Source organism: Geospiza fortis, unplaced genomic scaffold (genome assembly GCF_000277835.1).
Source record: "Geospiza fortis unplaced genomic scaffold, GeoFor_1.0 scaffold361, whole genome shotgun sequence".
Taxonomy (NCBI): Eukaryota; Metazoa; Chordata; class Aves; order Passeriformes; family Thraupidae; genus Geospiza; species Geospiza fortis.
Genome location: NW_005054356.1, coordinates 4352020 through 4376694, shown reverse-complemented (window position 1 = coordinate 4376694; position 24675 = coordinate 4352020). Strand labels below are relative to the sequence as shown.

The 24675-nt window shown below is 42.9% G+C and overlaps 1 protein-coding gene across 7 annotated transcripts in view; it reads left to right on the top strand.

Moving 5' to 3' along the window:
• STAU1 (staufen double-stranded RNA binding protein 1) overlaps positions 1-22126 on the top strand; it is a 27308-nt gene extending 5182 nt beyond the window's left edge. For 2 of the 7 annotated variants that reach the window (XM_031059096.1, XM_031059095.1), the window contains exons 2-15: positions 1809-2085; positions 2879-3003; positions 3749-3905; positions 4771-4909; positions 5601-5766; positions 10558-10656; positions 12005-12235; positions 12788-12931; positions 14638-14784; positions 15593-15665; positions 17038-17405; positions 18122-18244; positions 19579-19664; positions 20336-22126. In XM_031059096.1, coding sequence (XP_030914956.1) covers positions 1893-2085; positions 2879-3003; positions 3749-3905; positions 4771-4909; positions 5601-5766; positions 10558-10656; positions 12005-12235; positions 12788-12931; positions 14638-14784; positions 15593-15665; positions 17038-17405; positions 18122-18244; positions 19579-19664; positions 20336-20423 — 2139 coding nt within the window. In that variant the 5' untranslated portion in view covers positions 1809-1892 and the 3' untranslated portion in view covers positions 20424-22126. The remainder of the gene's footprint in view (positions 1-1808; positions 2086-2878; positions 3004-3748; positions 3906-4770; positions 4910-5600; positions 5767-10557; positions 10657-12004; positions 12236-12787; positions 12932-14637; positions 14785-15592; positions 15666-17037; positions 17406-18121; positions 18245-19578; positions 19665-20335) is intronic. The other 5 variants (XM_005423645.3, XM_031059097.1, XM_014308076.2 and 2 more) reach the window with 5 other exon arrangements.
• The last annotated feature ends 2549 nt before the right edge of the window (positions 22127-24675 follow it).

Here is a 24675-nt window from a genome sequence, read left to right as displayed (position 1 = left end):
GAAAGGAGTGTTTGCTTTTCTCATTGCAAGATTTCATTGCATTTCTTTTTCTGCAAGACTTTGGTAGAGTCTTTGCCAGGCAATTACTATTGTTGTGTTATATCTGAAAATTTTCAGTGATTCTAGTGATGCTCTTGGGAAAGAAATATAGTGATTGTAATGTTATTACCCTGGAGTCTTTTTCTAAATACTTTTCTTCTTTGTCTTACAATTTCTTAGATGTCCTTTAGAGAGATTCTCTAATGCCACTCTCACAGTTACAATGCACTCCATGTGTAACTGCTGCAAATTCAGTAGTCAAATATAGGATTTGTTTTGAGTATAATCTGCATACATGTCTCCTGGACTAATGAGACCTGAACTATTTTTGCTCTCTAGTAAAAACAAAGTTATCCAGGTGGTAGTATGATAAGTCTGGCATGTTTATGATGTTTTTTTTCCAAAGTAAAAATATTCTAGATGGTAGATTTCGTGGTGTATCTGTTGTTTCCCAATACTTTCTTGCCTCTTATTTAATAGATAATTAAATCTTTCTGTCCATGAATGTATTAATCTAGGTTCTCCTTTTAGGCTTGTTTTGTCAGTAACTAGCTAAAAACTTCTCTCTGACTCATTGCTGCTCCTCTCACATTTGGAAATCCATTCACAGGTTCAGAATTTGAAGCTCACAGAGCACTAGTGGAGTTGTGTTGCTGCTAATAGCCCCCTGGTGGTGGCTGGGGCAGTGATTTCTCCTTTTCACCTATGAGTTAGGAAAGAATAAACCTTTGTTTGCTGCCCTAATCAGACCTGTAGGTGACTGGTGTGTGTGTGCATGTGTGAGCGCCTTGGTGTGTAAAATGGATTTACTTGGTTGTAGAATGTATTTTTAATAAATAAATTGATACGTGGCTTGTAAGCGGATATGGACAGCTGACCTGTTTGTGTCTATTTAGGTTCCACTGGCTGAACACAAAGATAATTTTGCATCTATGTGTAAGAGAAATCTAATACTAATTTGTCAGCACAGGGAAGATCTGTCACAGCACTGCGCATGGGCTGGGGCACTGCTGTGCTCCCAGGGGGTTTAAATGGCCATAGGTGCCCGTGAGCACTTCCCACACTTGCTTATAGTGCTGCAGAGCCAAGTGACTCTAAATTGATGCTTGAACTATGATTGAGACATGCCCTGACTTAAATCGAAGTAACCTTCAGGATACATGTAGCTGATACAGTCTGTGAACTCTTACACACCTGCTTTTCCCAGCCAGAGCTACTTCAGCATTTCCCACTGGACTCCAGCTTTTTACCCTCATCAGCAGCGTGGAATTCTTGATGATCCTGGGAGAAACTCTATGATATAATAATAAAGGATGTATTCTCTACATAGTTTTTTCGTAAAGGCTGCATTTATTTCTTGCCCTCCAAGCGAAAAAGTTTAACTTCAAATGGTAGAATGCATGAAATGTAACTTGTCCGTGGAAGTTGCTCTTTGTTCAGTGTATAACCAGTGGCTCTGGGTGTAAATAACAGGATTTGCTTCTTAAGTGGATTCAGTCGTGGGGAAAGGAGATGGACAGTAATGAACAAGCATAAATAAAGCTTCTGTACTACTCTTCTGTGAATGAAAAAAGTGTGAAACACGATGGGGCGTACGGGTGGAACTGTGCTGTGCAAACTGATGTGTGAGTGACTAACTGGACGAAATGGGAACAATGGCTGCTTGGTTGAACACTTTTTCCCTTTTTGCTGATGGAGGAATCATTTCAGTAGGTTGTTAGAGAATGCTAAATATTTAGTATAATCTATTTTTCATCTTTGCATTTTAGGTCAGCAATTTGGCTTCAAAAATTGGAGTTTGTCTGCGTTCAAAGCTGTTTGCCTACAGTAATCTGCTCTGGTTGGAAGTGAACATGTCTCAAGTTCAGATTCAGAATCCTTCTGCTGCCCTTGCAGGGAGCCAAATACTGAATAAAAACCCATCTCTTTCACAGCCTTTGAGTATTCCTTCTACTACCAGTTCTTTGCCCTCTGAAAATGCAGGCAGACCTATCCAGAACTCTGCTTTGCCCTCTGCTTCAGTTACATCCACCAATGCAGCTGCAGGTAAGAGAGAGGGTCAGTAAATATATATTTTTAATGCTTATGGTTTGGCATGATATGTTCCTGATGTCTTGCACCTACATGTAATTTAAAGTAATATTTATCCAACTGCAGTAGTTCCCTATGGAATGAAATCTGTTGGAGACAGGTAGAAGCATACTTTTACATAAAGTTCCAGCAATTACTTGGTATGTTTGTAATAGCAAAGAATATTTTAAATTGTATTTCATTAAATTTTTGAAACATTACTATCAATCTTTTCTACCAGTAGCTTGTTTTAAATATGAAAAAATGTTGTTTGAAATAGTTTGTTTAATTCTGTTCTCTTTAGTTCTTTTATGACCAGTTTAATAATAAATATATTATGCTATCAAAATGCAACAGAACAAATAAAGGGTAATAAAAATAGCTAATAGGGGAAAAATAGGAGAAGGGAAATAAAATTAATGGAGTTTTTGAAATTATTCAAAGCAAGTGATAGTGAGGAATACTTGGAAGATTTGTTCCTTGACACATACTAGATAAGATGTGAGCTGTTTGCAGGAGTCTTCTAGCTTCATGCTTCTGGCTTGCGTTAGAACCATGACTGTAAATGATAGTGCTTTTTAGGCATGAGCATTGCTAGGAAAACCCAAAGTTCAATAGATTGTTAGCAGTTTGGCCAGTGAGCAAAGCTGTCTATTCCAGCATTGCAGACAACTAGATGCTAAGCCACTGAGATTTCTTTTTTTAATTAAAATTTGTAGTAAAGTTCACAGTTATCAGTTCATTTATCGGATCTTATGTCACCTTTCAGCTCCTTCAAACATGGCAAACCCCAAAGAGAAAACCCCCATGTGTCTTGTGAATGAATTAGCCCGTTTCAACAAGATTCAGCCCGAGTATAAGCTTCTGAGCGAGCAAGGTCCAGCTCATTCTAAGGTAAATGTTCATACCAGTTTCTTACTGCCGCTGCTCATCTCCTTCACCTTCAGGAGTGGGAAGGCGATGTGTGGGATTTTGGTGCAAGATAATCCAGACTAGTGGAGAGGAAAGGGAAGCCCCCCACAGCATCAGTGGTAGGGAAGTGTGAAGCTGGTACCTGGGAAGTAAAAAGTTGAGTTCCAAAAAATGTCACATGAGCTTCAAGGTGTGAAGGAGTTGACATTTACAAAAAGTATTGGAATAACATTCAGAACATCTGTACAATTGTGTTTCATTGATCTGTGGGCATGTAGAAGCTTTTATGGTACATTGTGAACTTAACTTTCTTCAAACTGATGAAAAATATCTTAAATAAACCTTTTAGAGGATTAAAGCAAGAATGGAGTTATGTGTTACAGAGAAGGGTGAGTTTCCAGTCTGCTGTTCAGTGACATGGGCACAGCAGCTCTCCTGGGGCTGTCACCTCTCCCCACACTGCTTCGAGTGTTTATCCTGTCAGATCTCATGCAGGATACTTGCCAGCTACAATTGTTGTGAAATTCTTAGTTCAGTAATCAGGAAAATCCTGTTGATGTCCAAAGTGATGGAAGTCTGGAGATGACATGGGAGTTAAGGAGAGCTTGGATTACTGTTTTCTCAACTTGTGCATCACTGAAAGACTCGTTGTTTTGTATAAGAGAGTCTGATAAACTACATAAATTCTGAAGAAGCCTTTTACAAAATACCTGTTTGTGGTTTTGAGGTGTTTACAGTGCAGCTGACTCTTGGGGACCAGCATTGGGAAGCTGAAGGAACTAGTATTAAAAAAGCGCAACATGCAGCAGCTGCCAAAGCTTTGGAAGGGACAAAATTCCCTAAACCTACAGCTCGTCCATCTCGTACTGAAGGCAAGAATCCAGGTATATGCCACAACAAACTGATTTAAAATAATCATACATAGAGAGAATACACCTTTCTGCTTTTGGTATGTATTGAAGTTATATAAAGATGAATTAAAACTGTGATTCTGCCTGTTTAACAATGGCAGTTGTCAGCTAGCAAGTACTTATTTTGTCTGTGCATCTGTTCCATAGGTCATTTTCTTTTGGCAATTACTTCAGCTGATTTCTGAGCCAGTGAGACCTGTGGTAGAAAAAATGACACTTACTGAGTGTTCTTTCTCCAGTCAGAATTGACTAGGAGTCAGTTCTTCATGCCCACAGTACCAGAGAGAAATGTTTTAGCCTTCAGTAGCAATTTACATGCCTTTTGACAAGGCCAGTTGCAATTTGAAAACGAAAAGTCATAGAAACCCTTCTAGGTCACTGAGGACAGAGAAATGTTTGATCATTTGCAGTAAGCAGGAGACACAGAAGGGATATAGCATGTCTGGTAACTTAAAAGTATATTTGGAGAAATTTCTTCACTGCAGAAAATTCTTCTTCTGCACTTTGTTAGATACACTGTAAACGTAGGTAAATTAGCAGCTTCAGAAATTAAAAGCAAAATTATAGAACCCTCCAAAACAAATCCAATAAGAGCTCCCAGCAAATCCACTTTTTTGTAACAGCATTTGTCACAACTCTACTAGGCTGCTTTAATGTGCATCATATAGACTTACTCTCTTCTTGTTCATTAGCAGTTCTGTTTGGAATTCAGTCATTTAAGATGCTGCATGTGCAAAAGTTGAGCTCATTTTTCCCTGCTGTGAGCCAGCAATAAGAGTTTAAGTTGTCTCAGTTCCTTGTGACAGATGGACAACCCTTTCTATTCCTTTTTCTCTAGACAGTGTAACCCCCACAGTGGAGTTGAATGCCCTTTGCATGAAGCTGGGGAAGAAGCCCATGTACAAACCCATCGACCCTTACACGGGGATGAGATCCACCTACAGCTACACCATGCGAGGTGGCACCTACCCCCCACGGTAGGTGTTGGCTCGGGGTGCAGCTCCCCCGAGCACCCCTGCCTTGCTGCTGCCTTCTGGAAACTGCCCGTGTCCCCTTCCAGGGACACTCCCCTCCTGAGGCAGGAGCTTTGGAGAATTGTACACCAGTATCTGTAACTTGCCTTATTTCCAGGGCTTTATTTCTTTGGGGTGGGGCAAGGCAGCTGGACTGAAAGTTGAAGTGTTTTTGAGAGTATTCAGGTATAGCCAGCTTCATTGAGCAAATAGCTAAATATATAGATAGCTAAGTATTAGGTAAATATTTCTTGCATTTCCTTTCTGTGTAAAAGCAAAAGTGAAGAAAACAGATTGATGCTGCTTCTTCTGAAACTATTTAAATTAAAGTTGCAGTTTAAAGAATTTTATGTAGGCATAGGAACTTAAAATTCAAAACTTCCTGGATTGCCAAGTCCGTAGAAGTGTGGTTATGTTCTCTTGGTGTAGCACTTGGTCAGAAATGTGTTCTTGTTGTAAAGCAAGGAATGTCAATATTTGTTTCAAAGGTAGCTCACTAAATTCTTTTAGGCTCTAAATTAAAATCTGGTTCTTTAAAACTAGTGCTTCAGTGCTGGTGTGGTTACTGATATCCAAGAGATTGACCCACGTCTGACTTAGATGTCTGTTTGCTTTGTAGGCCAAGTCATTTACTTGTTCCCCTCTCTCTTTGCAGGTACTTTTACCCATTTCCTGTTGGGCCTTTACTTTATCAAGTGGAGCTTTCAATTGGAGGGCAGCAGTTTCATGGGAAGGGAAGAACAAGACAAGCTGCTAAGCATGATGCAGCTGCTAAAGCTCTGAAAGTTCTGCAGAATGAGCCCTTGCCTGAGAAACCAGAGGTGGGAATTAATCTTAAGTGTTGTAAGCATAAATTGCTAGAATAAACTGGGATATTTTTTTCCTTGTTGAGGAGACAGTTGGGAAATCTAATTCTGTGTAGCAGTGGTGACTCACTTGTGTCAATAGAAACACTTTGATGCAAAAGCATAAGTTTCTATGGAACTACCATTTTCCCAGATGAAGTGATGTTAATTTTTTTACTGTCATATTTTTCCACAGCAATGCTGTAGACCTCTGTCAGATATGAGCACTGGAAGCATAGATAGGAATTAATGTCTTACCAGGTACAGATCATACACAAACTTCTGAAGAAGTGCATAAATGGGCAACATAAAACTCAGGCATGGATTTACTTCCTAGGACAAATTCCTGCATGATTTTGGAAAGAACCATGGAAATTCTAGAAGAGCAGGAAATGCATAGATATAGTAGACTCAGACACACATTTTGATAGGAATATAAGAGGTCAATTTTTATCCCTTCATATATTTATGGCTGCCCAGCACTTTCCATTCCAGTACCATTATTGTGTTTTTCGTGCTTTTTTGTTGAGTGGCTTTAGGTAGAAGGTCTCACTGTGAGCACAGGAGTTGCTTTGCTGCTGGGCTGGCCGGGAGCCTGCACCACCTCATGTGTGTTGGCTGCTTTGGGCAAGGACAGAACTGTAACTTGCAATCTGGGGAGTGTGAGAGCTTGCTGGATATGGAGTCTGTCTGTGTGCTGAGAAAGAAGGGAAATGAAGAATTGGACAAGAAGGTAACAAAGGGTCTCAGACTGAGAAAAAAAATCACTGGGAGCTACCAGGAATGGCAGAGCAAGAGGTTTGAAGAAACATGAATCCAAGGGACATTGAGTTAAAACTTGTGTGTGGGAGTGAGCATTGCCCAGGCGATTGGGCAAAAGCACTGGACCTGACAGTTCAGGGCAGAGGCTTGGGAGGCACTGATGAAGGTGCTTCAGGTAAGGGAAAGCTCTCCTGGAGGAATGCAGACTGAAAGATGGACCTCCTAGGGATTACAGATGCAGTTGGCAAAAGAGCATGATGCTGGGAACAGGAGCTGGGACTTGGGCTGAGCCCTGCCCTGAAATCTGAGCTGGTGGCTGGCACAGTGTGGGCAGGGGCCAGCTGGTCATCATGCAGCAGAGGCCAAAGCAGAGGAGGATGTTCCCCTTCAGTTCTGGGAACCCCAGATTCTGGAATGTTGTTCTGTGACAGTGGTGCAGAACATCCCCTTTTCGTGCCCACCCTTGTAACAGATGAGCTGCTCTCGTGGGCCCTTTTCCCCCTCAGGGAGCACAGACCCAGGGAGAGCAGCTCTGCAGGGCTCACATGTCACTGAATTATTCTCTGTTCACTCTTCTAGGAATGCTTCAGTCCAGGTCACTTTCTGAAAATACATAGAATTGTGGAGTTGGATAGCGTGAGGTCTTGAGAACAAACTGCAGTTGTTGTAGGATATCTCATTCTGTGTGAGGGGTGTAAATGCAGAGGTAGAGGAAGTAAATGAGGCAAAAGACTGCAAGAAGGGAGAATTATTTTATTAATAAAACAGGATCTGAATGGTGTCTTGACCTTGAGAAAACTGCATTTGTCATTTTATTTTTCAATTTAAATTTGACTTGTCTGTAGAAGGAACAGTAGGAAATACAGCTTAGGGAAAGGAGAGTGGGCCTTGGAACATGCTGTGCTGGTTTATAGTAAGTACTTGGATAATCAAGTTTTCATTTAAAGTTTGGTACTTAAATTCATTGATATTTGAGGCTTTCAACTGTTGTAGTTTTAGGAGTGTCTGAGGGAATTGTTTCTGTAGCAGCATTTCACCATAGCCAAGAGGAAGGTAGAATAAGGATGGTTGTGGTGCTGAGTGAATCCTGTTCATTCCTGCATCCAGTGAGGCAAGGGCCAGAAGGGATACAAGAGTGTGAGGTCATGAGAGGTACTGTTAAAAATGCCTGTATACAACAGAGGCAAATGAAGATTTCAGAAGCAGACATAGTCCTGATACTTCCTAACAGTCGTTTGATGTTGCCAGTAATTTTTAAAAAATGTAGTTATTTTGGTGTATCCCATTTGATTGTATTCTTATGTAAACAATATTCTGATGTTTGAACTCACATGTTTTAAGGGGGAGTAATTTTGTACATTTTCTTATTATTTGGGGGAATATTTTACAAGTTTTTGTTTTTGTGGAATTTTACTCTTGTTTTTTAAATTGGAAAATATTTGGTGCATAATAACAGTTGGGCATAGTGATCTTAAAGATCTTTTTCAAGGTAAATGATTCTGTGATTCTAAGAAGAAATCATTGAGTAAAATGATTAGACTTTAAGGGAAAGAATGACCATTTCCCACACCTTTTCAGGTGCAAATCTAGGAGCAAGTGGCAGGAAAAAACATGTAATAATGTTGGCTCTTGGACCCAAGCCCTGCCTGAAGAGCTGAGCTGAGTGTTGGAGCATTGAGGGGAAGCTGTGGTGGGAGAGCTCACAGGGACCTTCAGTGTGGCTGGGGTTGGATGTGCTGCTGAAGGAGCAGGGTGGGTTACTCAGCATATTGAAAGACAGATGATAAAACATTGACTTAAAGCTTAGGGAACACGGAGAGCTGGGCTTCCTAGCACGGTTCTTAGGCAGGAATTCTAATTTTGCCTCAAAATTTGCTTCTGTGTTTGTTGCCAGCTCACTTGGTAAATATCAACTGCTCTTTATACCCTTAATGTGGAAGGACAGGCTCAGACTGATGGCTGTGGTTAGTCACTGCAGTGCTGGGCAGCAGCTCCTCGGTGTTCAGCATTTGCTCACAAGCAGCCTTGAGGAAGGGAGGGAACTGGAAGGAGTTCCTGGAAGAGGGCAAGTCCCTCGTAATGGAGTACAGGACTTGTGGAAGTTGCTTGAACAACGTGATGAGAGCTAAGAATGGCAAATGCTTTGGGGTCTCATTCAGATTTAGAGGCACATAATTCTTGGAGAGTTTAGTCAATGCAAACAGGCAAAATACCTCAAAAGCAAACTTATGCATCATCTGCCTTGAAGTGTGCAGGGAAAGGGGGAGAGTGTGTGTGTATGATTATTTTTGATTTATAAAGTAAACTGATCCAGAACTCAAGTAGAGTCAAAATAATCAGTAAAATAGTTGTAGTCTGTTAAGGGTTATTTTGCTAAGAATTCACTCTTTTTAGATAAAGGTATTGAGGAAAAGAACCTTCATTTTGCACTACGCTCACAGACCTGGAATGCACATACACTGCAACAGAGCAGATAATTCCATTCTATTTATTTGTATTATCTTGAGAAGAGGATATTGAGTGGGAAAATTTAATCCAATAAAGAGAATCATAGTCATCCTCACAAAGAAAAATGTAGGAGTTTGAAACTCTAGAATCTGTCTGAAATTACAAGGAGAGGAAAAGTGCTTGTAATCGAAGTTGTTGTGGCAGTGTTGATGAGCGAGGGCAGGGACAGACCCTTCCTGGCTGTGCTGGAGTGAATGTGGCCTTAGGAGTTCACATGTTCCTCCTGGGAATATGCTGCTGTTCTTTGGAGCTTGGCGCTGGGGTTTGGCAGATGATGGTGGAGACCTTAGGGGGCTGTACTGGATCGGGGTTTGCCCGGTGTGGAGCAGATCAGGGCTCTGGGACAGTCTTGCCAGGAGCTGCCCTGCCCTGCCACAGCACCACAGGGCCAGGGCTGGGCCCAGACTCCAGCCTGGTGGACAGGGGCAGCCCAGGAGAACAGTGGGAGGAGTGAAAACTTGAGATTAATTTTGTCAACTATTTTTTATCTAAAATGGGAAAAGCCTGTCTTAACTGGTGGGATAAAAAAATCCTTTGTGTTTTAAACTAACCTGTTAGTAGCAGGCATGGGGGATGCTCGCTGCCATCCAACAAGTTTTAATTTATGAAAGTTCTCTAGCTCAACTCCCCTGATGCTGCTCCAATAAGATACTTAAATCATTTTTATTACCTGGTTGCATAACTAGTATTGTGGCATGATATAATCAGTGATATTGTTCATCTTTATCATAATCTTTCCAATATCACTGCTGGACACCTAAAATTTCTCTGTTGCTCTTGACATGCCTTAGCTCATGTTGGTGCCAGCATCAGTGAAGACACTTCTGGAATCCCAGTCAAAGTTTTACCTGGAGATATGTAGACATGCCTGTAGGAAAGCCTCACTGGCAGTGTTGTCTCAGCAGGTTTGAGTTCTCAGAGATGGTCAGCATTTGATTTAGGGCAAGTTCCTGATAGGATATTCTTGACATGAGAAAGCAAAGCTGTAGATGGAGCACTTACAAGGGAGCATGTGAAAAGACACAACTGTGCCAGGGGCTCGTCAGCCATCCCTCATTCACATTGGTCCCACTCTCAGAATCTTTATTTTTCCTACCCTTTCTCTTACCTGATCCTGTCTTAGTGCTTTTGGTGCAAATGTCCAATCAGTATATGAAAATTGTATTTCATAAAGGTACTTCCATTTGGAAATCAGTGCATTTAGCACTTCAATTTCATTTTCTATAAATGCATTTTTAAACCTATTGGCCCTTATTCCATTTGTTCTTTCTTGTAATGAGCACATGAAAATATGGAGGTTTGAAAGCTTTTACACATACACCTTAATGAGCTTTTTAAGATTCAGTTCTGTAGTATGTGGGCTGCTTTTCTCCACATTCATGTAACATGACAGTAAGGGTTAGAGTATTTAAAATTTGGAGAGTTCAGTAAAGTGGTTGAATGGATAAAATTCAATTTAATAGGATCTTTATTTTAAATAGAGTATGCTTCTTTTAGGTTAACGGAAAAGAACCAGATGATGAAAATCTCAATAAATCTGAAATAAGCCAAGTTTTTGAGATTGCACTTAAAAGGAACTTGCCTGTGAATTTTGAGGTATGTTTACTTTACAAGCTCTAGATTTGTTTTTATTAGACTATTAAGGGTATGCATTAAGTTGAGTCTCTCCTAGATAACCCAAACAACTGACTTTTAACACGTCTTGTTAGTTGTGAATACACTTTAACCTTTGACAGTCACCCTGATTGTCTTGGAGTTTATATGGTAAAGGAAAGAAAAAGGAAAAGTTCACCTGTTCACAAATTCATGCCCTGAAATGATCACATGGAGTGAACAGCTACGCTGTGGTTGTCCGTGCAATCTTTTTTCCAAGCTTTTTGAGAAAAGCTTATTACAGTGAAGAACCAAAGCACAACCCTGAATTAATTATTAGAACATGGAAGTGCAGAGTTGAGACAAAAGAGTAGAGCTCACTCTGAAAGACACATATGGAAGTATTTGCTTAATTAAGCACTGATCTGGACTACCCATGAGTGCAGAATCTCACAAGTAGGTTTCTTTTCTTGCCATGAGGTGACCTCATGTGCGCCTGACTTTCCTTTCCCTTTGGCCTGGCTGCTTGCTGCCTTTTTGCCCTTCTTGATCATTTCAGTTATCTTAAATTAGGAGTTTCCACAGGAGCATCTCTGTTTCACTAAAATATTAATTTCTCATGTTGCTTTTCTGAGCTGGCAAAGTAACATTTAATCCAATCATCTGAATTGTTATAGTAAGAAAATGCTATTGTGTGTAACTAAATTGCTTCTGAAACTGTTTTATGAAATTTTGCATGAAACTTACAATTATTGCAGATTAGCCTGAGTATCACTGGTAAAAATACACTGTCGCACAAAGCCAATTGTGGGTGGAAGCTCTTAAAATTAATTCTTACTTCTTGACTTTATGGATATTTTGGAGTATGATGTGTTATGAATGGAGTTAAAAGCCTAAATCTGTAGTGGGCATCTGTCTCTTAGATGTCTTCTGGTTTCTTCAGAACTTCAGAGTTCAGAAATCAGAATTTCTGGACTAAAATGCTAAATCCCAAAGAGTTGATTTCTCTGTAATGTTTTATTGCTGTACCATGATATATTTAATGAGGTGCTGTTAACTGTGGGGAAGTACACACTGGTGAAATACAGCAGTCCTATTTTTATACTGAAACATTAAATGAGTAAATTAAATAAGATGGGTTAATGACTTGTGTAAATACTGTTTACTGCTTGCTGCATCTGATGTTTTAAAAATATATGCTTAGTTGGGTGGGAATATGTTATTAGAATATGTTTTACTTTTTGGATTGTATGAGAATCTAAAATCTCTTTATCCTTAGTTCTTGAGAGAAGTTTGCTATAAACCATGTGCCCTGCCATTTTTAATAAGTGTTTATCACGCTTTCACTCAGTTTTTCCCTCTGAAACAGGTGACCAAGGAAAGTGGTCCTCCCCACATGAAGAGTTTTGTAACCAAGGTATCAGTTGGAGAATTTATGGGTGAAGGTGAAGGAAAGAGCAAGAAGATCTCAAAGAAAAATGCTGCAATAGCAGTCCTAGAAGAACTGAAAAAATTGCCACCGCTTCCTACAGTTGAGAAAATGAAACCACGAATCAAAAAGAAAACAAAATCAATAGTGAAGGTAAGGGGGAAAAGATTGGAAATTTTACTGCGCAAATAATCATCAGAGAGCCTTTTCTGAGTCAGTTATAAACACTCTTCAGCTGCTCAGCCTTTACCAGCCCTCTGGTGCAACAAATGAGCTGGTACTTTGCTCCCACTCTAATGGGGTTCTGACACCACTTTTATAGCAATTATCAGTAAATTCAGGATGAAAGAGAAACCTTATAAAGGAAAGAGCAGCACATAAAAATCAAGCTCTGACTTTCAAGCCTCAGACCTTACAGCTTCGGGTTTTGCTTGTACAAATTCTCCTGCAAGCTTGTCCCTCCTAATATAGCAGGATTAGAATTTGTAAAGCTATTAGCAGGGTAGGTTACGTGTGGTCAAGTGTGACAGTGGAGCCAAATAAATTCAGTATTTCTCCTTGGCTGTGACAGTGTTTCATTAAGCAACTTTTATTTCAATATTTTTAAAATCTAGAGATGAATTAATTCAGAGGCATGCTGCATTCTGTCTATTAAACCGAATATTCATAAAGTTTGGCTTATTTCCTAAACACTGTTCTACATAGCTGCAAACAAGTCCAGAATACGGTCAAGGAATGAATCCCATTAGCAGACTTGCCCAGATACAGCAGGCCAAGAAGGAGAAGGAGCCCGAGTACATGCTCATCACAGAACGTGGGCTGCCCAGGCGCAGGGAGTTCGTCATGCAGGTGGGTGTGATGGCACACGGCTGGAGGTGTGGCTGTGACCCTGTGACAGGGGCACACAGCTGGAGCTGTGGCTGGGGCCCTGTGACCGTGGCACAGAGCTGGAGGTGTGGCTGTGACCCTGTGACAGGGGCACACAGCTGGAGCTGTGGCTGGGGCCCTGTGACCGTGGCACAGAGCTGGAGGTGTGGCTGTGACCCTGTGACAGGGGCACACAGCTGGAGCTGTGGCTGGGGCCCTGTGACCGTGGCACAGAGCTGGAGGTGTGGCTGTGACCCTGTGACAGGGGCACACAGCTGGAGCTGTGGCTGGGGCCCTGTGACCGTGGCACAGAGCTGGAGGTGTGGCTGTGACCCTGTGACAGGGGCACACAGCTGGAGCTGTGGCTGGGGCCCTGTGACCGTGGCACAGAGCTGGAGGTGTGGCTGTGACCCTGTGACAGGGGCACACAGCTGGAGCTGTGGCTGGGGCCCTGTGACCGTGGCACAGAGCTGGAGGTGTGGCTGTGACCCTGTGACAGGGGCACACAGCTGGAGCTGTGGCTGGGGCCCTGTGACCGTGGCACAGAGCTGGAGGTGTGGCTGTGACCCTGTGACAGGGGCACACAGCTGGAGCTGTGGCTGGGGCCCTGTGACCGTGGCACAGAGCTGGAGGTGTGGCTGTGACCCTGTGACAGGGGCACACAGCTGGAGCTGTGGCTGGGGCCCTGTGACCGTGGCACAGAGCTGGAGGTGTGGCTGTGACCCTGTGACAGGGGCACACAGCTGGAGCTGTGGCTGGGGCCCTGTGACCGTGGCACAGAGCTGGAGGTGTGGCTGTGACCCTGTGACAGGGGCACACAGCTGGAGCTGTGGCTGGGGCCCTGTGACCGTGGCACAGAGCTGGAGGTGTGGCTGTGACCCTGTGACAGGGGCACACAGCTGGAGCTGTGGCTGGGGCCCTGTGACCGTGGCACAGAGCTGGAGGTGTGGCTGTGACCCTGTGACAGGGGCACACAGCTGGAGCTGTGGCTGGGGCCCTGTGACCGTGGCACAGAGCTGGAGGTGTGGCTGTGACCCTGTGACAGGGGCACACAGCTGGAGCTGTGGCTGGGGCCCTGTGACCGTGGCACAGAGCTGGAGGTGTGGCTGTGACCCTGTGACAGGGGCACACAGCTGGAGCTGTGGCTGGGGCCCTGTGACCGTGGCACAGAGCTGGAGGTGTGGCTGGCACCTCATTTTTTTTTCTTATGGCAGTCAGGTTGTCAGGATGATATACAGGCTTAACATATTTCCATGACATGATTTAACAAAATATCTAACGGGCTACATTCACAGAAGATAAAGGTTCAAGAAAATTGATCTGAGTAATTAAAAAAAAAATTGCACAGGGCACCAGTAGTCTATGTTGTAACTGCCTAATATTTTAATTAACAGGAGTATTAATACTCTGCTAAGAAGCACTAAGCTGCTTGTATTTTGGAATGTAGGATTTATTAACACTAACCTGGGTTCCCAAGGTGAGATGATGAAATACAATTATTTGTGTGACTTCTGTTTGGGTTTTTTGTGCTTGAAGGCCAGTGATTATTGATAATAAATGACAGCTTGCTCAGAACAATGATCACTTGAACTATTTTGTGACTCATGGCATGCTGGAGGCACAGATCACTAATAAGGGAATCCCAATACTACTGCTTAAGAATTGAATTTTCTTCCTCTTCTGTCCAGGTGAAAGTTGGTGTACACACAGCTGAAGGAATGGGCACGAACAAAAAGGTTGCTAAACGTAATGCAGCGGAAAATATGTTGGAAATTTTAGGTTTCAAAGTCCCTCAACCTCAGCCTCCAAAACCAGCATTAAAGACAGAAGAGAAGGTGAGTCTTGAGGAAGCAGCAGCTGGTTAATGCTGCAGCAAAGGCTGAGCTGAGCAGAAGCAGCTTTGCAAGGCAGTAGCAGGATAGGTAGTTCATTCTCTCTGCCCTAGCTAGAAAACAATTGTATTGAGGGGACTGCTCTCTGAAAAAATATTAAATATCCAGTGTTTTGGATACATTAAGCATTTGGGTTTTCAGGTAAATGAAAGTCTCATCAGAAGGATAAATTAATGTATTTGTGCTTTATGAAATGTCTCAGAACCTATGATAATCGATGTGTTGGTCTTAGAAGCTTGCAGACCTGTAGGTTACAGTCCTCTGCTAGCAATGGTTTTACACAGCCTTGTCCCAGTTGCAGTGAAAAGTTTGTTCCAGGTCTCTCTGAGGGAAGGAGCCTTCTGTGTTCTGCTGGTGATTCAGCAGATGCTACCAGAGAGCTCAAACAGCAAATCCAGGGTTGCTTTTCTCCTTTTCGTGCGTGTGCTCATTGGTGTGTGGTGTGCTCCCCTCAGCAGTACCAGTGACTAATGGCAGTTAAACTGGCCTTATTCTGGTATCTGGTTCTGAGTAGCTGTGTTCCTAATACCACTTCTCTGAGATTTGGTAGTTTTAGGCCTTTAGTGAATAAGAATCACTGAACTTCTCTTTTTTTGATAGCAATGTAGTTATTGATGTTTTAGAATAATAACTTTTTCAGTAAAATTTTGGCTGATCAGATCACCTGCATCTTGAAAACTTTAGAATTTGGGGGGAAAAAAAGTTTAAAAGGGATATTGTGTGTTTGAGTTCTTTTTCTTTTATTTTTAAGACCCCAGTGAAGAAACCAGGTGATGGAAGAAAAGTAACCTTCTTTGAGCCGGGCTCTGAAGAGACTTCAGCTAGTGAGTAACCTGGTGAAAGCAGCAGGGCCCAGCTGGGGGTGTCAGCTCTGTTCCCAGTCCCTTCAGCAGTGCCATCTAGCACTCTGGGATGAGCAGAGCTGTGCAGCTGCTGCCTTGCAAACCAAATGGAGCCCTTGGAAAGGTTTGGTTCAAACCCCAAAGAGCTTATTCCTCCCAAGGCCCCTGTTCCTGGCATGAAGATGAGAAAGGGTGTCGGTACTGACTGGTCAGCCTCAGGCAGAGTTGGAGAGGGAAGGAATGGCCTTGTCCAGAACCACCTCAGTCTGTGCCGGGTCTCTGGTGGCTGAGAGCAGGAGCTGTGCCTGCCCTTGTTTCAGGCAGTGAATAGTTGTGATGGTCACACCCAGGGTGGCAGGCTGGAATCAAAACACCTCAAACTTGGCCACACTGTACACAGACATTGCTTTCTGGAATGTCATCTGGTGGGAGGAATCATTATGGAAAGTTTGTCTATCACCACAGATTGCTGTTCTGGAGAGCATATTTCAGGTACTTTATGTGTTTCAGTATTACTTTGCTATTTAAATTATAGTAAGTTGGAATTGACATGGACTTTAGTATTGTTTTACTGCATCCAGAAGATTTTAGGTAAACTTCCTGACTTCCTATTCAGATTTTGCTGTTCCTGTTTTCTTCCATTTACAAATTTTGGCTTTCATCCTTAAACTTAAAACAGCTCAGTCCTGCAGAACTTCATTAATCTGTTCTGCCATAAAAATGACTCCTTTGGTTTATTTTGGTGGCCCTATCTTCCCCACCTTTCTTGAGCACACCTGTGCAAGTTTCAGCCATAACTCTGTGTGAATTCCCCTTAAAAAGCTGTTCTTATCCCTCTTTAACTTATACCATAATGTCAGCAAATTGCTGTCAATTGACTGTGGCTGGACATTTGCTGTAAATAGTCTTGCCTCTTTGTGCTAACATTCCATTTTACCTTTCCTACCTGCTTGTTCTCACTATATACAGTTTAAACTTTGTGGACTGTCACTCTCTTTACATCCTTAATGGTGGCTCTGGCCATTCTGTGGTTTCATTATTTGCTCCTACAGTTTAAATGATGGAATAGAAAATTCTGAAAGCAAAAGATATATTTAGAATATGGTTGCAACTGAGGTGTCTGTAAGCTTGACTGACCTGGAGAAGCTCCTCCTGGAGGTAAAGGTGCTCCCTTTGGCAGAAGCAGCTGTTGCACTGAGTCAGTAATTCAGTAAGAAAACTCTGTCTCGATGATGCTGAAGCTCTGACCCTCCAAAGGCTGATTGAGCCTACCAAGTTTGTTAGTATGTCAAAAGTAATTTGAAATGAATTATTATTTTCCAAAGTGACTTTTGGTGCCTGTGTGTGCCTGCAGGAGGACTCTCAAACAGCAGCTCTTCAGTGTGCACCTCTCTCCTCCCAGGTAATAAAGAAGATGAGTTCAGGATGCCTTATCTCAGCCATCAGCAGCTTCCTGCTGGCATTCTTCCCATGGTCCCTGAGGTTGCACAGGCTGTAGGAGCCAATCAAGGACACCACACCAAAGAGTTCAGTCGGGCAGCTCCCAACCCCGCCAAGGCCACGGTGACGGCCATGATCGCCCGGGAGCTGCTCTACGGGGGCACCTCTCCCACTGCCGAGACCATCCTGAAGAGCAGCAGCTCCTCAGGACACTTCCCCCACGGGCCTCTGACCAGGCCCTCCGAGCAGCTGGACTATCTTTCCAACGTCCAAGGAATCCAGGTAGATGTTCAATTTCACGGCACTTCTTCCAAAGCTATTGTTCAAAAGCTTTTTAGTTCTGTTGGTGAGAGATGAGTTCTGAGCCTGCTGAAATGCATGTAACCATTTCGCTTTACCTACGACACATGCCAAATTTTACATCTTTTTAAATTTAATTTTCAAGTGTGCATTTCTGTACCATTCTCAGCCCCAATTCACTGCTACTGTGAGGTCTTGGGAGAACAAAATTAAAGCAGCATTTTCTGAAAATTGTCCCAGTGTAGGAAGACATTGTGGACTTGAACTTAGCTGATGTGAAATCAGATTTTTTCACTAATCTGTCATACATTAACATTTGCTGTAAGCTCTGCATTTTCTCACATTCACTCCCTTTAAGGGGAATTGCATTAAGTTCCTGTATTCATATGACAGATGAGCTCAGTGGATCAAAAAACATAATACAGAAATTTGAAATGCAGTTAGCAGTGATCAGAATAAAGGTTCCAGTAACAATCTTTATGAAGGAGCCACTCACATTCAGGAGCCCTGCCAAGCTCTTTTGAGTACTAAAAAACATTGTAAGTGAGGTTAAACTTTAAATGGAGGGGTTCTACTGGCTAAGAGAATGATGAGAAGAAAGGCTAAGTGTCATATATGGGCAAATAATCTGTAGCAGTTGTGATATACTTCCAGTACTTGGTTAACTGAAAAGAAGTAAATCCTTCTCTTTTCTTCAGGTTGAATATAAGGACTTTCCAAAAAATAACAAGAATGAGTTTGTATCTCTTATAAACTGTTCCTCTCAGCCACCACTGATCAGTCATGGGATTGGAAAGGATGTGGAGTCCTGCCATGATATGGTATGATGAACATTGCTGAAATGCTGCTCTTGGGCCTTCCCTGAGGGGACACCAAGGTTTTATATCAGTGATGGGAGCAATTAAATGTTCTACGGTTCCCTGGCTAATTTTTGTCTAATATTTCACAGGTTGCAGAAATAATGATTAACAATAACAGAATGTAATCTAAATAATGCTTAATATGCTAAACATTTGATCACAGTTTTAGTCTACAAAAAGCACATTTGCTTTGTCTTGATAGTATTTGCATGAGCCCATGACAGTAAATGCACAAAAAGGAATGTATAAACCTAACAGCTTATTTCCTTATTATATCAGAATGGGCTGATGTTTCATTGGGAGCTGTGATACTTGGGCACAGGTTCCCAGACTTGCAGTGGAAGTGGAATTCCCCTATGGAAGAAATGCAGTTCAGCACTGGATAGTAAAAGACACTCTAAATCTGTTCAGCTCCCTTTATAAAAAGGATTTTTTTATTACCAGTGGCTGAAATATTTCTTTGTGACAGAATGAGCCTGCTAAAGTGAAACCTGCAGGGGACTTTGGCTCTAAAAGACTTTAGGTGAAGCTGATAGGATGTTCTCAGTCTCCTCCCATTCAGAGGAATTGTTCTTGTTCTTTTGGTCTCCAGAGGTGATCTGAGTGTGGCAGCCTGAAGGAGTCATTTGCAGTGTTTGAAAACCCTTAGGAAAACTTGGTTCTGCTGATTTTTATACTAAAAATTGTTGCAGTGCTTTCCTAATGGACACTGTGAGCCCCCTCCTCAGTTCAGGTTTCAGCTGTCACTAAGGCACGTGCCAGAGTCAGGGGTATGCTGGAAAGCTGCACCTGAAATTGGTCTGAATGAAGTGGGGAAAAAGAAGTCAGTTCTCAGGGGAGGTGACTGACCTTGGCCTGAGCTGTGTCACACTGATGCTGCTAAACTGTCACGTGGGCCCCTCCTATTTTGTATTTTTGATTCTTGTGTAACTTGTTTTCTTTTTTGGAAAAGGATGCTGGTTCTGTGTATTCTTCTGTCCTTTGTCTTAAGCTCTGCACAGTTTGAGCTGTTACTAATTTAGTGTCTCTTTTCTTACTGTTTCTAGTCCTGGTGTGTTAGTTTTCCCCCAGCACTGAAACAAGTGCAGTGGGAATCCCCAGTCACAGCACCATCCAATTGTTTAATGAAGATGAAATTCTACACCTTTGCATTTTCCACCATAACTATGGAACTTTAAAAAATTCTTTAAAAATATTGCCAAAATAAGAACATTTGTTTGGGTTAAGTGAGTGCTTTCACTAAATTACTGAACTGTCTGGAGGCTGAATTGCTGAGTGCTCTCTCTTCTCTTTAGGCTGCATTGAATATTTTAAAGTTGCTGTCTGAGTTGGACCAACAAACCACAGAGATGCCAAGGACAGGAAATGGACCAATGTCTGTGTGAGTGGTTCCCATCGATGTCCCTTGCACTGATGCAAATTAACCCTGCGAGAGTTTTTAGACAAATAACGTGAGGGGTTTGATTTGCCAGAAAGGTTGAAATGCCAAGGGCTGTTTGCCTTCCAGCAGGAGCAGAGGGAGGGTTGGATGGTCAGTCCTGTCACTTTCACGTGTCAGAGGCAAAGCAGTGAGCAGGAGTGAGTGGGTGAAGTGTGCTGGCTGTGGTGTGACCCCAGCCCTGTGTGACAGCTCTGGGCCCCAGCAGCTCTGGCCTCCCTCAGCTCAGCTGCCCCTTCCCATTTCTCTGTAAGGAGTGTGACTCTGCAGTGGCCTCGGGGTTCCAAGTGCTCCTCTCTCTCTCCTGCAATCTTGTGTGTCACAGGTAAAGGGGTATGCAGGGGTCAAAGCTCATTTTCAGCAGAAACATGGAGAAGTGCAAATTATTCTCTTGGCTGGGTTTGGGAGGAGAGAAAGTTGAGCCTCTCATTGAGATAATAAGCTCTCAAATTAACAGTGGTGAGATTAACAAAGTGCTAATTGATTAAAAATCAGGGCAGTTATATGGTAACAAATTGTTAAATGCACATCAAATTATTTGTATCCAATTTAAAGTATCTTATTTGTGGAAATAGCGTTTTGTCTCCTAAGTAACAGGTGTTTTCTCATTTTAGATGTGTGAAACAAGAAATGGAAAGTGACCCTCTCCTCAAACCGGCGAGCGCAAACCCTTTGGGACAAACACTGGACAGCACTGCCTGAAACAGGCTCTTGACTGAACCCAAACCTGAAAGCACCAGAGAAAATCAAATGCTTCCTCTTAATGTAACCTAACTGTTGGAGTGCTACAGTCTCTACAACCTACTGTAGTGTCTAAATCATAACTGTTGCTTTTTCTTCAAACAGTGATACATTTTTAGTTTCATTATGTTGTTTTGATTGAAATGACACTATACATTTTTCATTTAAAAGTTTCTTAATTGTATCTAGAACCATAGCACAGTTTAGAAACTTTGTCTTCTGAGACTGACATGTTACCTGTGAACTAACTTGGGAAGATCATATCCATGTATGTGGTTATTTTGGTTTTATTGGAATAGCAGCGTTTCACTGGAAACAGGCTGTGTCCCACCATTTTAAAAAGCCCCATATTTTTGCAAACCAGCCCTAATTATCTAATGGTTGAATGAATTTAAACACTTTAGGAATTTTAAACTTGGTTTGATCATTTTTGGTTAATTTCTAGTTTTCTTGAGTGTGGGGTAGGGGAACTTGAATGCGACGTGACTTTCAGTGATCTCTGAGCTGTGTTTTAGGGACTGTGTGTTGGTGGCTCACAGCTCACTACAGTACAGGATATGATCTCAATGTAGTGCATATAAAACTGCAGATTGATTTTCCTTGAGTGCTTTATACTGTTTAATTACATCTCCATGTAGGGCTGAAAAAAATTACCTATGTTTATATATAACTGTGTTGCTTTTGATGTTGTGTTCTTGCGCACGGTCGGTGCGCGCTGAGGTTTGCATTGGTCCAGGTACAGCACGATAGCCGCGCGAGTTCAGTACTGCTTCCGTTCATTGTTTACGCTGGAATTTTTTCTCCCCATGGAATGTAAGTAAAACGTAGTGTTTGTCACCAATAAATGGTAATACTAAATTTTTTTGGTTAGTTTATTCCTGTACACCACCACAGGGGCTGCTTTTTTATAGATTTGTAATGCTTGTGCTCTAGTCTGGGCAGTGTGTTGAGCTGTGGAGTAACTTCCAGTGGTTCTCGAGTGCATAGAGAATGTTCTATGTTCTGTGCTGTGCAGAGCAAGGGAATGCAAAGTAACGTGGGTACAGTTTGTTATTTGTGCCACAGTGTTAGTGCAGCTGTATTAATGGGAGCTCAGACTGGACTTTAAAGTGAAACTTAAAAGTTCTCTTAAATGAGGAACCTGGCACAGCCAGTGGATGGGACTTCCTCAAAGTAGAGACTTTAACTCTGTTTCCTTGTTTGCTTGTGAGCTGAGCCACAGCCTTGCGTTGCCTCAGCGATGCTGGGGGCAGTGCTGCAGAGCAGAGCTTGGCTCCTGCAGCAGCGCTGGCCCCAGCACTGGCCCCGCAGGCTGACACGTGTCTGTGTCTCGTCCAGTGTGAGCTACGGTCAGTGTTTACTTACCTGTGACCTGCAGGAGCAGTTCCTACACCTGTGTGCAGCGCCCACGGGAACTTCTGCCACAGAGGGCAGTTCCTGCAGGTGCTGTCTCAGAGCTAAATGTCTTGGCCATTTCATTTGCATCATCCAAAGCAATCGGGCCACAGGAACTGAAGACCAGATTGCATTGAATCACGTTGGGTGTGATCATTATAAGCTAAAAAGCCCCAAACATTGTAAAGGTTTTTTTGGTTTTAATTTTTTTTTTACATTTGTAGAACTAAAATGCTGTACATTTAAAAATTAAAAGAAACTTGCTAGGCTGAGGCTTTGTATTGCAAATTTTTCCAACTCAGAAACTCCTTACTAAACCACTCCTATTGGAAAACAGGGAGTGCACTGACAGCAGTGGGCCCAGGTTCTCCCTACCTTAATCTGCTGCACTTGACTTTTCTCCTCGGATGGGACTAGAGCCTGCTCTTGGAACTCTTCTGCAGCAGTCACTTGTGGCTAATGCTGTGTTTTATAGGAACCTGGATTAAGGCACTTTGGCACAGGGAGCTGTTCAGTGCTGTTAAACACCCTGATCCCCTCTTGGGCCTGTGTAAGAGAAGTGTCTCCTCTCCCAGACCTTGCTGCAATCACAGCCTCCTGGTGGGACACTCCATGGCACCGTGTGGATTCTGGGTAAGCTGACGTGAGTTCTGGATAAAAGAGGGGCTTTGCCTGACTACTACAGTCCCTTGCTTTTCCTGTTGTCTCCTCTGTGCCTGATGCAGCAAAGGCAGAAGACACAGCTGAAACAGTGCTCTTGTTTCTCCTCAGAATTGCCCCCTCATTGCCCCAGCCTTTTAACCTTGCAGCCATTCTGCACGCAGAGCTGCCCGGGGCAGGGCAGGGAGGGCTGCGCTCACCATCTTCCACTCCTGGATTCAGAGCCTGAAGGCCTGATTCCCCAAGGAAGAAATATGACCTTGTGATCCATCAGTCTTGGTTTCAAGATAAAGATCTGAAAGAATTTCTGCCAATTTTTTTGGGAATATTGGCCTGCAAGATAGCTAAAATGCACCTTTTAATTCTTATAAAAGGCTCTGTAGGAGAGCTGAAAGGGAAGCAGCCTGGAGCCTGTGAATTTTGCGTTTGGGATTTTTCCTATTCTAAAAGAACAGCGTGTGTGATTTGGCAGAAGCTCATGAAGCTGTTTTTCCAGCCCCCATCAGTGTGCTGACTGTTTTATTTTGACTATCACAGTGAAGCTGCTGACCCAACAGTTCAGGGAGATCTTTTAATGGCTTTCTTGATGCCTTTTTTTAAAATAAAGTCTATTTGCTGGAAAATCACAATATGTATTACAAATGTCAAGAATATTGTAGGCATCTGGTGCTGGTTTAGATTGTGTTGGGAAAGCAGAGGTTTTATCCCTACCAAAGTTTAGATTTCTTCATAGTCAGTTCTGGTTTTAAAAGAACCCTGAACATAAAAATGTAGCAGTTAAGGGGATGGCACATGAAACATTTGTTTAGCAATTCAAGAACAGTTCATCTTTTCCCGTCTCCCCTGCTCAGAGAAAAGAATAGTTTGGTGCTGACACTCATGAGCTGGCACATGGGAGATGCTGACAGAATCCCTGCGAGGGCTGGCAGAGAATACAAATAAATTCTTCGGGGCTGTGGTACTTTAAAAAGAAATAAATGTGTCTGTCAGCCATTTACCCTAACCCTGGGCATGCCTGTGGGCTGGGCAGGGCACGGGAGTGTCCCCTGATGTCCTGGGATGGGCTGTGGGGCACCAGAGCTCCTGCTGCGCTGCAGGGGAACAAGGAGGAGAACTGGGAATGGAGACTTTTGCTGCCTTTTGAGAACTTCCTCAGTCCAACGAGCCTGAGCTGAAGAACTAATTTAGCTAAAGATATTTTCCACCTGGTTTTGCCAAGGAGAATAAAACCCAAACATAAAATTGAATAAATGTAATACTAAGTTCTGCTGCAGCTGTTGACTATCTCAGACCTCCCCACTTTCCCTTCCTTGCCAAGCTAGGCAGCACAAATCACATTTACAGTTCCTTTTGGGTTGTGCATGTGACAGGGGTTTGCAGTGTAACAAGATTAGTTTTCCCTGTAATCCTCTTAAAATGTCCTTCCTTTGATTGTCTTTTCATCTTTTGGTGTTCTGGTACTTGGATTAACAGCACTGAGATTTATTCCACAAGTCCTGTTTGATAAGCTGCTTTCAAAAATTATTTGCCTACAAACACACTTAATTTGGAAAAATCATTTTAACAGGAGCTGAATTAAGCAGTGTGTATTTTACAAACAGAAAAAAAGCAAAGCATGGAGCCATGACAGGATTCTGAGCCAGTCTGGACCAGAGCTTCTTCCTGCAGGACACAGCTCTTCCTCTCCTGCGTTTAGTCCCAGATGCTGTAAAGGCTTCTGGCTTTGTTCCTCTCCCTTTCCGTGCCCCTGCTCCATTTCAACCCCACTCTTCCGCTGCTGTTACTCCAGACAGAAGTTGGTGCCTTCCCCGGGCGGGCGCAGCCCGGGCTCGGGCAGCGCTGTTGGCTGCACACGCCGCTGCCTCGGGGAACACCTGCAGTGTTCAGGGCCGGCATGCGGCACGGCTCCCCCGGGGCCGCGGGACTGCGCTCACACCCCCTTCCCAAGGCGAATTTTTAGCTATAAAAGTCACAGCTCACTTGGTGCTTGGGTTACAAACTGGGCTGCTTTCATTCAAGACACATCCTTTGCTTTCTATTTCATTTCTCACGTTAGTCAGTGGCAGACGATTTAACGCAACATAATTTACCTGTCTAAAGTACCTGCAGACAGGGGCAGGTCCCCCGACACAGCCCCAAGCCGAGCGCGGGCGCGCCC